Here is a 12,683-nt window from a genome sequence, read left to right as displayed (position 1 = left end):
TCGACCTCACACGCATCGACATTACGCTCACTCAACATCATGATTACAACATAACTCAAATATCATGCTCACAACACCCTTTCAACTTTATGCTCACTCATCCTCACACTCACATCATTTCGACAATCGACATCACGCTCACAACACCTTTTCGATCACACGAACACGTAACTTCATACTCACAACATTAACATCTGTCACATTCAACCTCACACTTAAAATCCTTTCGACCTCAGTCACTCGATCTTATACATCATGATCTTGACATCACGCTTAATAAGCTCATGATCAGTTCGTGAGGTTGAGGTCACATGCGCTTGGTACTGAGAACAGCAACTGCGTGAGCGCTAAAGTCAAGAAAGAATTGTAGCTCTTAGGCCTTCAGGGGGATCTCCTTTACTAATACATACATATTGAAATACCTTTCATAACGCGACTTCTATTATTAAATGACATATTTACGAATATACAATATGTTTGTCAGTTGGTGTTGCTCAAAAAACAGGAAATAAAATTTTCTCGTCTCGAGAACCATTGTTGAACTATTGTCTCGTCTCGATTCTCGGAATTATTCTCGTCCGGTCTCGATTTTCTTTTCTCGTTTTGGTAATTTGTGTAGAAAATTTATGCTCTGTTGGTTTCTTAATTTACTAAAGAATTGATCAAAATCCTTCCGCGGCGCGAGAACTCCTCAAAGAGTAAAATGTAACAACATTTAAATATGTTTATTATTACAGTATATTGTATAGTGACTTGCACATCTTCAAACGTTTATTAATGCTCTTCATTTTCTTCGTAGAATCACTCCATGAACTTATAGTTCTTATATTACGAATCGTGTAACAACAAAACATTGAGACCTAAAACTTGGACGAACCATTACGAGCCACGAGACTGCAGAAAATTTTCGTCTCGTCTCAAATTTGAAACTCTACTCGTCACGACATCCATCTCATTTTCGAGACGAGACAAAACATTTTGTCTCGTGGGCAACACTATTGCCTATTTTTTAAAGTGATCAGATTGAGGCAGTAAATAGTATGTATAAGTGAAAATATTGTATAAGTCGGGCCGTGAATTGACGGTTGCGAAATGACGATATTATTTAAACTCAAAGAATGGGGACAAAATGACTCAGTGGTAGACTATTGGAAGGGATATCTGGTTACCAGACCATGTTAGCTTGACTAGTCAATGTCGTATCCACGGATTATATCAATTTTTTTTTCGTTTTTTTATTCCATTAAACCACTTCATAATCATTCACTTTCATTAATAATGTTTTACGGTACAGGCTATAAGGCATAACAGTGAGTTGTAAACAGATATATCTCATTTTTCATTTACAGTTGATTAAATACATATCTTGTTTCCTTTTTTCCTACAACTTTTGTGTGTTTAAAATGCACACATGCACAATATATATATTATTCTGTAACTTATATTTCTTGTAATAAATTGAATTTAATAATCGATTGTAAAAACCCGAACAACGCTATCTCGCAATTATTTTATAGTCACCAATACACCAATAATTAACTTCCAGATAATCAATAATTATCTACTTATTCGTCACGCAAATATATCCGTTATCCGTAATTTAGATTTCATTCATTATCCGGATATAATTTCTTATTTGTCATTAGGATTTCAACCGTTATCCGAATATTATCCGTCATCCGGACATTAGACCTGTCCTTTATCCGGATATTATCCATTATCCGAATATTGTCTGCCATCCGATTACCGTAATTCGGATATTATCCTTTATCCGGATATTATCCGTTATCAGTCATCCGGATATCATCCGTTATCCGGATTATCACATTCCTCAAAAAGGATACCGGATGATTTTGTCTGGATATCCGTTATCCGGATATTTTGGTCATCCCTAGTACAGTGAAACTTGTCCATGTTGGCCACCATCAGTTCCATTCAAAAGTGGCCAACTTACGAGGAAACGGTCCCAAGTGTAAACAACGGATTTGGCTGGGGTCCGAATATGTGTTACGGGAGACCAAAGTAGGAGACACGTATTTTGGCGTTTAGGCCCATACGCAGAAATTTCCGAAATACGAGGCCCGAAAGTGGCCCTACATGCTATAACTAAGAAGCGAATGACGTTACTTGTACACAACCGATTTGGCTGGGGTCCGGATATGTGTTACGGGAGACCAAAGTAGGAGACACGTATTTTGTCGTTTGGGCCCATACGCAGAAATTTCCGAAATACGGGGCCCGAAAGTGGCCCTACATGCTACAACTAGGAAGCGAATGACGTTACTTGTACACAACCGATTTGGCTGGGGTCCGGATATGTGTTACGGGAGACCAAAGTAGGAGACACGTATTTTGTCGTTTGGGCCCATACGCAGAAATTTCCGAAATACGGGGCCCGAAAGTGGCCCTACATGCTATAAATAGGAAGCGAATGACGTTACTTATATACAACCGATTTGGCTGGGGTTCGGATATGGCTATTATAAGCCCAAGTCGAAGAGATGTAGTTTTTTTTTTTTTTTTTTTTTTTTACCTAACCTGACTGGCCCGCAAACTTTACTTCCGCCACTCTGCCAGGTTTCCTGACAACACACTCCGTATCTATTAAATATTAATGTTCACTCTCTTGCACAAAAGTGTTCCGCCCTGTTTCCACACATCCTAGCCATAGAAATACAAGCGAAAAATGCAAACATTCTTTCGCTCCGTTGACACCCTCGTGGTCAGCAGATCCCCTCTCGACGGCTAGTGCCAGCTGAACATCTGTTCAGAATGGCATGGGTACCACATACGCCAACTTCATGGCCTTATTGAAAATTTACCAATATGGGACCCTGTATATTCGACATTCCTTTTTGTGGGACCTAACAACAAACACAAGTCTCATACTTTTGGATATATTGCAACATATTCCAACCCAACCCAACCCAACATTCTGTACCTGTAACGTCATTCGATTCCTAGTTATGGCATGTAGGGCCACTTTGGGGCCCCGTATTTCGGAAATTTCTGCATATGGGCCCAAACGACAAAATACGTGTCTCCTACTTCGGTCTCCCGTAACACATATCCGGACCCCAGCCAAATCGTTTGTTTACACTTGGGACCGTTTCCTCGTTAGACAGGTGGCCAACTTACAGAAAATAAGTGTGTTTGTGTATTTTTAGAATAGGATATCTAGTATTACTTGATTTTAATAAATAATTCCACGACAGCTACTTTTAAATAATGTATATTGAGTAATCATAACAATTGCTACACAGTACTAGAAAAAAATACTACAGTATATTTAATGTATGTACCTTTTTCTTCCTAAAAACTAGTCTGGTACACTGAATTATTTGGATGGAAAACACAATCACAGAAACAACCATAATATCGAAACATATGTACGCAGTTCATTGAAATTTGTATTGTAGCACACTGAGTTATTTAGATTGAAAACAAGAAAAGCAAAATTATAAATTCAGTAATTTATATGCAGTTTATATGATTTTTTCGGCAGTGACAAATTTATTCATGGTGGTTCATTCTAGACGTACGTCTTTTATTCTTTCTTGCACATATGCTCATTCTAATTTTGTAGTAACTACCTCTTGTTAATGAGCTACAAGTGTTTCCCTTGGAGCGAAAGATATGTTGAGAAAATCTTAAGGGAATTCATATCTCAAAACCTCCGCTACCTATAGACAAGCAGTCAGGTGCCAATAAGTGACAATTCAGATGGTTAGCTTTAACCTTGAGAATTTTCCGGAATTACTAAAGCTCCCCACTGATGAAAGAAACCGATATAGCTAATGGTTTTACCAAAACAGACAGGGTAAACAAATACGTACAACCGTTTCCTGAATTCCTGTACGTGATTTTTCTTATTCGCATCTTCCTTCACCACCCCTTTGTCAGGGTAGTGTTCTGGCCATTGACCTCCAAGGACAAATCGTAGGAATCTATGCTTCTCTGTCTCCAGTAACAAATACAGAACATTTGGCTCTCATACGGGAATACGAAAGAGTTAAGAAAAATAACAAAACGTATTCGCGTGGCCAAGACGCAGGTAAATTTATCATTATCATCATAGGATAAACATTGCTTCAATGCGGCCAACTTCCAAGATAGACAGGCGGCCAACTTACAGAGTAATAATAACGAATGTCTTATGGGAAAATGAAGGTTCAAGACGAACCGGGCCAAGATAAGCAGGTGGCCAACTTGACAGGTTTTACTGTATAAATTAAGTTAGGTGGTTATTATTGTCATTGGTTATTATAACACTAATAATAATAGATATATCTATTAATGTTAGTAAGATTATAGTAATACAAACTCTTATGTGTACGAAAACAGCGAATACTGATACAATGTAACACAGCGAAAATCGTCGGCCGACAATTGACCAAAATGGCATTTTATACTGTACTGTATGATAGGAAACCACTTGACAACCTGACCGTGCAGTCAAAAGCGAATACGGTCGTAAATCGACGAATATCTGTACTCCAATTGCGTATTACATTTATCTTTTCGCAGATTTGCTATCGTCTGATTGAACTTATACATCATTGCATTATCTGTATGTAATGTTTATCTTTTGTTGGAAAATCAACATTTAATAGGGAACAGAATGGTAATTTTAATGTAATAATGACTAGATTTTCATTCATTGCTTTTGAAGTTTACTAAGCTTTGGTTGTAATTGACAATTATTAATTTACTCATATCTTTTACAGGTTTTGAGAAAAGCATTTGTGGAGATCTATATAAAGCAAGTCGTCGAACAAGTGAATCTCTAACAGCAGCGCTTAATATGATCACTAGTCACAAAAATCCAGCAGACCAAAGATGTTTAAGTGGTAGTGAAAATGTACAGGACGTAATGTGGAACGACTGTTTCGGTTGTGATGATAGTACAGAAAATGAACCCGTTCGTGATATGCCGGATAGTCAACATTTGAACCACGTAAATGAAAAAATAAATAAAACTGCTAATTCACAGATATCGTTTGAATGTAGTGAAAGTGACAATTCAGGGAATTCGTCTGAAGAAGAATTGTTAAATAAGAATTCAAAATCTCAGCTACCATATGAAAGCAGTGAAACTAGCAGATTGGGAAATTCGTCGGAAAAAGAACGGCTGAATCAAAATTCGAATTCGCAGATATCCCTTGAGCGTACTGAAACTAAACATTGTAATGACTCAGCGGAAGAGTCCGAGAAAAGCAGAGACTGTGATGTCTTATTTGTCGACAATACTCTGGTTAGTGAAATATTTTCAGCATCAATGACTGATCATGCAGCACCACCTCCTCCTCCTTCCAGCCCTCCTCTTATTGTGTCCCTTGGTTTAGACCTCACTCTAGAGTCCATTACGCGTTACCAGACAAAACCTAAATCTATGTATACTTTCCTTTGTGCTCAAGAATTTCGAAGAGATGAATATCCTTGGCACTATAAAAATGTACATAGTGATATCCATGGCGGCTTGAATGGCTGGCTAGAGCATCGGTGTCCTCTGGCTCATTATGGTTGCATGTTTAGTCTACGTCGATTTTATCCCTCCACAAAAGGATCATCTGTAATCTATAATGATATTCTAGAAAGTTTTGGCACCAAACCAAATGTTCATTACGAACACCCTATGCTCCTGAAAAATGGTTTAAATACCAAACAGCCTCGTGAGTCCAGGAAAAATCTACAACAAAGTGGATTAATAAAAGGCGATAGTAGACATCCTGATTCTCCTCTTATGCTGTGTCAGCTTCCATTCGAAGTGTTGCGACATGTATGCAGATTTTTGGATCCGTTCAGGTAATTTTGATACACTTTATTCAGTATTTTATTTAGTCATGATATAGTACTTGTAAAGCATGTAATGGAACGATAGGAAAGACGCAAGTGAGCAAACCTCAAAACACCACACTAAACTATCTGCTTAAAGACTCGAGTTCATTTTAGGTTGCTGCTAGTTAGTGACTTTACTACTGTTTCTGCTCCATGTGCTTATTTACTTATTTCAGTTATAGACAAAGTTTCGGATGCAGCAGGTCTATTGCACACTGAAACATCGTAAGAAGAAAAATAAAAGCATGTTGACTAGAGCCTGCATATTAAAGGTACCATTTCGCTATTAAACCTAGTAAGACTGAGAAATTCCTTGGAGAACTCCAGTCAAAATGACAAGCCTTAGGATTCAGCTTTTTTGGAATATCATGATTGAAATTTTAAATGTTAATCACTCAGATACACTCCCTCTGTTGTTGTTGTTGTTCTGTTTTAAGCAGAGAATCACGAGTACACTTACTTAGGTTATTATATATGTGATGATTTAAGCTTTAAAACGTGGTTACAATTTTTCTGTAGTGATTGAGATTCACACAAACGTTGTTGTTTGTAACTATTGAGGCAAAAGACAAAAATTATGATTTATATATATATATATATATATATATATATATATATACACCTAGGTATATAAAGGGGATAGAGAAAACATCTAAAAACACTTCATACAAGACACGTAAGTTTGACCCTCCTCTGTACAACACGTGTTGTGGTTGCCGATCGGCTTTTGTTTTCAGTGTGTCATGTGGACCTTCCTCTTCCGTCAGCAGTAACCAGTTCACCTGTGAGTATCTTGGTGTGAAAGTGGTGCGGTAAAATGGGCGACCTGATCAGACTTCCAAAGAGGCATGATCGTTGGGGCCCGTCTGGTTGGAGCTTCAGTGGCAAAAGTGGCTAACATTGTGGGGGTATCGAAAGGCACTGTGTCCAATGTCACGAGGGCATACACAATTCATGGACAAACGACGTCTGCAAAGCACAACAGTGGTCGAAAGACAATCCTGTCAGATGGAGGGCATTAAAACGGATTTTAACAGCTAAAAAGAAGACCACTGCAATGAAAATTACGTGTGAACTCAATTCCGGCCTACAGAACCCGTTTTCCTCGAAAACAGTGCGACGGAAACTTCGTAAAATGAAATTTCATGGCAGGGCCGCTATCGCCAAACCCCTGGTAACAGCATCAAATGCGAAGAGGTGTATCCAGTGGTACAAGGACCACAAGACGTGGACTCATGAGCAGTGGAAACACATATTGTGGTCCGATGAATCGACCTTCACCTTGTTTCGAACAACCGGTCGTGTTTACGCATGGAGAACACCGTCACCGGCCTATGATACAGACTCTCTGCTCCAACTGTAAAGCATTGGGGTGGTTCTGTTACAGTATGGTCAGTGATATCGTGGTTTTCTGCAGGTCCCATCATAGCCCTACATAGAATGATGATGCTAAGGCGTATGAGGCCATTTTGGGGGACCAGGTTCTACCCATGGCCCAAATATTGTTCCCTGATGGTGATGGCATCTATCAAGATGATTTGGCACCCTGTCACGCTACAAAAACGGTGAAATCATGGTTTGAGGAGCATGATCAGGAGCTATCACACCTCCCCTGGGTCTCATAATCACCAGATCTGAACATCATTGAGTCATTGTAGTCTGAGTTAGAAAGGTGTGTTCGGTCTCATTACTCTCCACCAGCATCCCTTAAGGAACTGGAGCATGTTTTGGAGGAACAATGGCACAAAATTCCACACACCACGATTCAGGAGCTGTATACGTCCATTCCACGTCGGATCCAAGCTGTTTTGGACGCAAAAGGAGGCCCCACACCATACTAGGTATGATTTTCACACATATGCAAACGTTTTAGATTTTTTTTTGTCCAACCCCTGTATATTGCACTCTTTGTGTGTTTGTGGTAGAGTGTGAAAATTGTGTTAGTACATGTAAAACTCATCCAAAAGATGTCATTTCATGAAAGTAGGTCCACAAAAACTAGATATATTTCAATAATTTCTTCATCTTCTACTGGTTAGCGTGTGTTTATTATTTTATTATTTTTAACCAAGTGTTGAATTTATATTTAACGTTTTGTTGATCTCTGAATCATTTTCCTAGAAATTGGGACTTATTCATTCCCCCAGCTTATTTTCTCAAGTACAACCTTCCAAAATTTCATTAGGTCACGCACTTTTGACATTTCATCGAGAATTTAAAATTACAATGTAACAACTAATGCTAGTATGCTTTAAATAAATAAATAAATTAATAAAAAGAAAATGAAAAGTACAGTCTTCCGCGTTTGTTTTGTTTTTGCTTTCTGTTCGTATGTTTCTGTGCTACATGTATACAAGTCTCAATTTACATGTAATAATATAGAAACATGTACAGTATGCAATTTATCTTTCAGTTTTTATATTTCAGCTTATGCAATTTATCTTTAACGTGCCATCTCCTTCGTGATGTTTGTTGCTCACTACTTGAAGAGAGAGGTATAGTTGTTCAGCAATGGCGAAAAGAAAAAAATGGATCAAAAGTGACTTGGAAGATTGCGTATAAGGTGAGAATCTTGTTTAGTTTGTGTAAATAATATAAGTCAAAATACTACTAATCTGACGGTTTCCGATATTATAATCTTCACTTGGTAATTTAAGGTCAAGAAAGAAAAGCTCTCTTAAACTTACTTGAATAAATAAAAAGGATACCTGTGATTTGTTCGCACAGAAGTGTGTGCGTATATTTTTATACAAATCGTATTTTCGATAACCCGCTTTGAGATTCCTTTTCAAGACTACATTTTTTATAGATAGAAGTATATATAGGTACATTTAGGTACATAAATTGCGTGTTGGGAAACAACACTAAAAAGCTTTCGGGTCGTGATTTCTGATACCAAAATAAGGCAAGTACGTAGTATAAACTAATCTGGGCGTAGAAATGCATCTTTTTGGTGCTATGATTAGCAGAAGATTTGTCAGAAAAATACAAAAAACAGCTATAACTTGAGAACGAAATGTTGAATGAAAGGGAACATTCATTATTTTTAATCGTAGATTTCATTAATACACAGTGTTTGTGGTGCGGGGGCGGCGAAAGGTAGCCTCCAATGAAATTTGATAATTCGTTGGATATTTTCCGATAGTAAAGTCAAAAGGTAAGGGATCTTTCAACTATGACAAGTCATATGACGCCAAACTCCTGAGTGGAGACAAGTCGCCACATTTACTGGATATAGTCGGTACCACGATTCTGCCGCGTTTACTCCCAGGTATCCACTTTACAGGGGCTGGCTGAACCCCTGTTCCTATTGGAACAAAAGTAGAAAATAATTCCCTCTTCTACCGGCGATTGAGTGTGAGTTGCCCAGTTGAAAAATAGACAGCCGACTGAGTACGCCACCATGGCTCAATTCTACAAAAAGTACAATGAGGTAAATAATAATCTAGTACAATATTTTAAGACGCAAACGCAATAGCACACTGTTCAAATTAGAAGAAAATGAATTAGAAACAGAAGACGAAAAATTTGATCTTTAATAGAATGTAGGTGTTTGAAAGATGTTCCCGTTTAATAGACTGTACGTTCCTTAACTTTTCTGTTCCCTCGTCGTCTTTTTTGGACATATCCTCTACGTTTCTGATTTTTTTTTTCTCTATTGCATTTTTTAAAGATTTTTCTTTCATCTCCTCTCTTAAAGTTTCTCTAACTTGTTTTTAGATGGCATGTGTCCTTCATGATGCCGTTCTACTTTGTGTGCTTTATATATTAGTATATTTATTTTTGCTTATGCTCTCATGTTCAACAACGAGATTACTAACGCTATCAATAGCCGTGTTTTCAAAGTTGCTTCGAAGCGCCCTCTATGAAACAGGACAAAAAGAGCGCTGGACGAAGTAGTGTTCGCTTTTTCTCCCTCACCATCCTCCCGACAATCGTAATCATACATTTTACATCAAATGAAAGCTTATTACAATTCCTACAACTTTCATCTCAATCACTTTTTTCGATTAAAACAAGTTTGCCGCTGTTATTTTGATTATAAATTTATAGTAGTGCATCAATATTAATATTTTTTTTTTTTTAATTGAATATAAAATTTTCGGCTTTTCCACAGTTGAAATTGAAAAGTAATTTCAGTTATTATAAGTGGGGTAAATATGGATTATTTTGGTGGCGCAACAGTTTTTGTAGGTGCAATCGTTGATTTTTAATAGATTTTTAATAAAAACGCTGTTTTTCAACTTTGAGGGAGGCTGAGAGTTAAGCGGCAGAGGGAGGGGTGGGGACTTTTCATCCTGAACACTTCTTGTATAGTACTATCGAATGAGACAGGTTTCGTTTTGTAACTAATTTTTCTTTTAAACCTCTATTTTTTGGCTTCGTTGACTGGCTGGTCTGTTTATTTCGAGATTCATTTAAACGTATCTTAATTAATGTAACTAGCTTTTTCGGTATTCCAAATGCTGTAAGAATGTAGTACAATGCTTCCCTCGTAACCGAGTCGTAGGTCTTTCTAAAATCAATAAATAATAGATGTACTACGGCATTGTATTCTCATTTCTGTTCGAGAATTTGTTGAATGGTAAATATCTGGTCGATAGTTGATCAATCGCACCTAAATTCACACTGATAATCACCAGTAATTTCTTCTGCGTATAGGGTCAATCTTGTTAATAGAATGTTTGAGAAAATTTTATATAATGTTGACGGAAGAGATATGTCCATAATTATTACAATAATTTTTTTCACCATTGGAGCAATAATTGGTTCTTTCCACTCTTGTGGGAAGTCCTTCTTGTTCCATATAAGGAGAATGAGTGTGTATTTTGTTCCATAATTTTTCGCCTCCAGCCAAAATTAACTTGGCCGTAATTTTGTGTAAACCTAGAGATTTGTGTTTCTTTTAATTTCTTTATAGCGATTTCTATTCCTGTTCGGTTAGGCTCTGGAATGTACGGCTTTGCTGTGTGCATTTCCCTTTCCCCACTAACATTAGTTTTCGGCTGCATATTAAGCAAATCATCAATGAAATCTTCCCATCTATTCCAAATGCTATCTGCATCAGTGAAAATTGTTCCGTCAGCTTTCTTTAATAGGTAAGCGCGATGTTGATAGCATCTCTTAAATTCGTAGATGCCCTTATACATATCCTGAATGTTTTTGTTTTACTATTATCTTCAAGTTCATTAGATTTAGATTTCAAAAATCACTTTCTTTGTTCTAAAAGTTATGGAAGTTTTCCGCCTGATGTCAATGAAATTTTATCGATGTAACGCCCGAGTCTATGTTAAACTATCTGTCTGCGTCTTAGTACTGAAAATGAATGGTCGAATGAATTATTCATTTGCTTTAGAAACGATCGGAATTAAATGCATACTTGTTCCAGTGCATAATGAAGATATTATCGTGTCTGTTTTAGAAGTAAATAAATAAATATGCGATAATCGAAGCTAATTAAATTTTCACTGTTACTTAATTTTTTGTATCCGTAATTACACTTCTGAGAATCTATGTTAATGGGTATGTAAGCGACTGATTTTTACAGAGTCAATTGAGAAGGTACACGATGGCTCAGTGGTAGGGCGCTTATCTGGTACGTGGGATCCCTGATTTGTTCCCCATACGAGTTTGTAATGGAGAGTATCGTGTTCATAGATTTTATTCGTGATCTCCAGTTTCCTCCACACATTCTCATTCCACCAATTATTTCATAATTCAATTTTCATTAATCCGTCTCTTTTAGCCTCGAGGCAGTAGCATGGGGCGTAAAACTAGAAATTCATTTCATTTCTAAAATCGATTAAGAAAAGACAGTTGAAAAAAATACGTTTAGTATTCGCAACGTCAATTGTTTTTCACTTGAATAACTTAAATTCTTTGTGCTGAATAAAGTACGTAAAGTTAAGCTAAGTAATTCTGTATCTAAGACATATTTATTGGAGATATGATTATATAATGAAATTTTTTCCTCCAATATTTGTACCTAATATCAGAATATAAAGAATGCCTTCAAAATAAAAATCACTGGAGGCCCCAAAACCAGGGAATGAGTTGGCAAGGCACGAGAGTAGGAGCGGTGGGAAGGTAGGTGCAAATCCAGTTTAACCGCTGGTGGCGATGTGACTTCTTTGTTGTAGAACTGTAGAGTCGCCACTGCCTTACCGTGTTTACGATTGTGATAGCAGATCCGTTTTTCATCAGAAGCCACAATGCAATGCAAGAGACTTTTTCAGGTTATTCCTTTCACTCAGAAAATTGCACACTTCAAGGTGGCGATTCTTGTTGGTCGGTATAAACTCATGTGGTACCCATGAGTCAAATTCTTTCACGTTATTGATTGCATGAGCCACTGAACAACGTCGTATGCCTGCTTGTCTGCAATGGTACGAACTGTTTTCACAGTATTATCCACTGTTAATTATTTTGCGGTCTGTTGAACAGAATGTCCCAATTTGAATTTATAAAGAAAAATCACTCTCAATTGAGTTTTCTCGATGGTACTCTTTCGCACGACCCTCTTCAACACGCACTGCCTCCTGACTGTTCAAGTACTTCACCCTGATAGCTAGGCGTGTACAGAGTTCGTGAAGTTAGACGTGTCACCTTACTCCACCTCTGTGTTGGCGTTCCTGAACTGATTTTCCCACTAGTGTCAAATCAGTCACTTCATTCACATCAACCTAATAGTTTAAGATAGCGTTCACTGTACATTAATCGGTTAATTTAGTGCGATTTTTTTTATTTTTTTTTAATTTTATCATGGAAACCATTATATATATGTGTGATATTGCAAGTGTTCGTTTAACGTATAAATTTGAAATACATGACAACCTGACGTAGTT

General features: G+C 37.3%; 1 protein-coding gene across 1 annotated transcript in view; it reads left to right on the top strand.

Annotated features, from left to right (window-relative positions):
- Positions 1–12,683, top strand: part of LOC145688224 (F-box only protein 30-like) — a 119,467-nt gene that overhangs the window by 92,258 nt on the left and 14,526 nt on the right. The window contains exons 4-5 of the mRNA XM_081762134.1: positions 4,728–5,805; positions 8,266–8,401. Coding sequence (XP_081618260.1) covers positions 4,728–5,805; positions 8,266–8,401 — 1,214 coding nt within the window. The remainder of the gene's footprint in view (positions 1–4,727; positions 5,806–8,265; positions 8,402–12,683) is intronic.

This window comes from Thermobia domestica, chromosome 6 (genome assembly GCF_964235325.1).
Source record: "Thermobia domestica chromosome 6, izTheDome1.hap1.1, whole genome shotgun sequence".
Lineage (NCBI taxonomy): Eukaryota > Metazoa > Arthropoda > Insecta > Zygentoma > Lepismatidae > Thermobia > Thermobia domestica.
The sequence above is the reverse complement of the archived record's forward strand: the minus strand, read 5'-3'. Positions and strand labels throughout refer to the sequence as shown.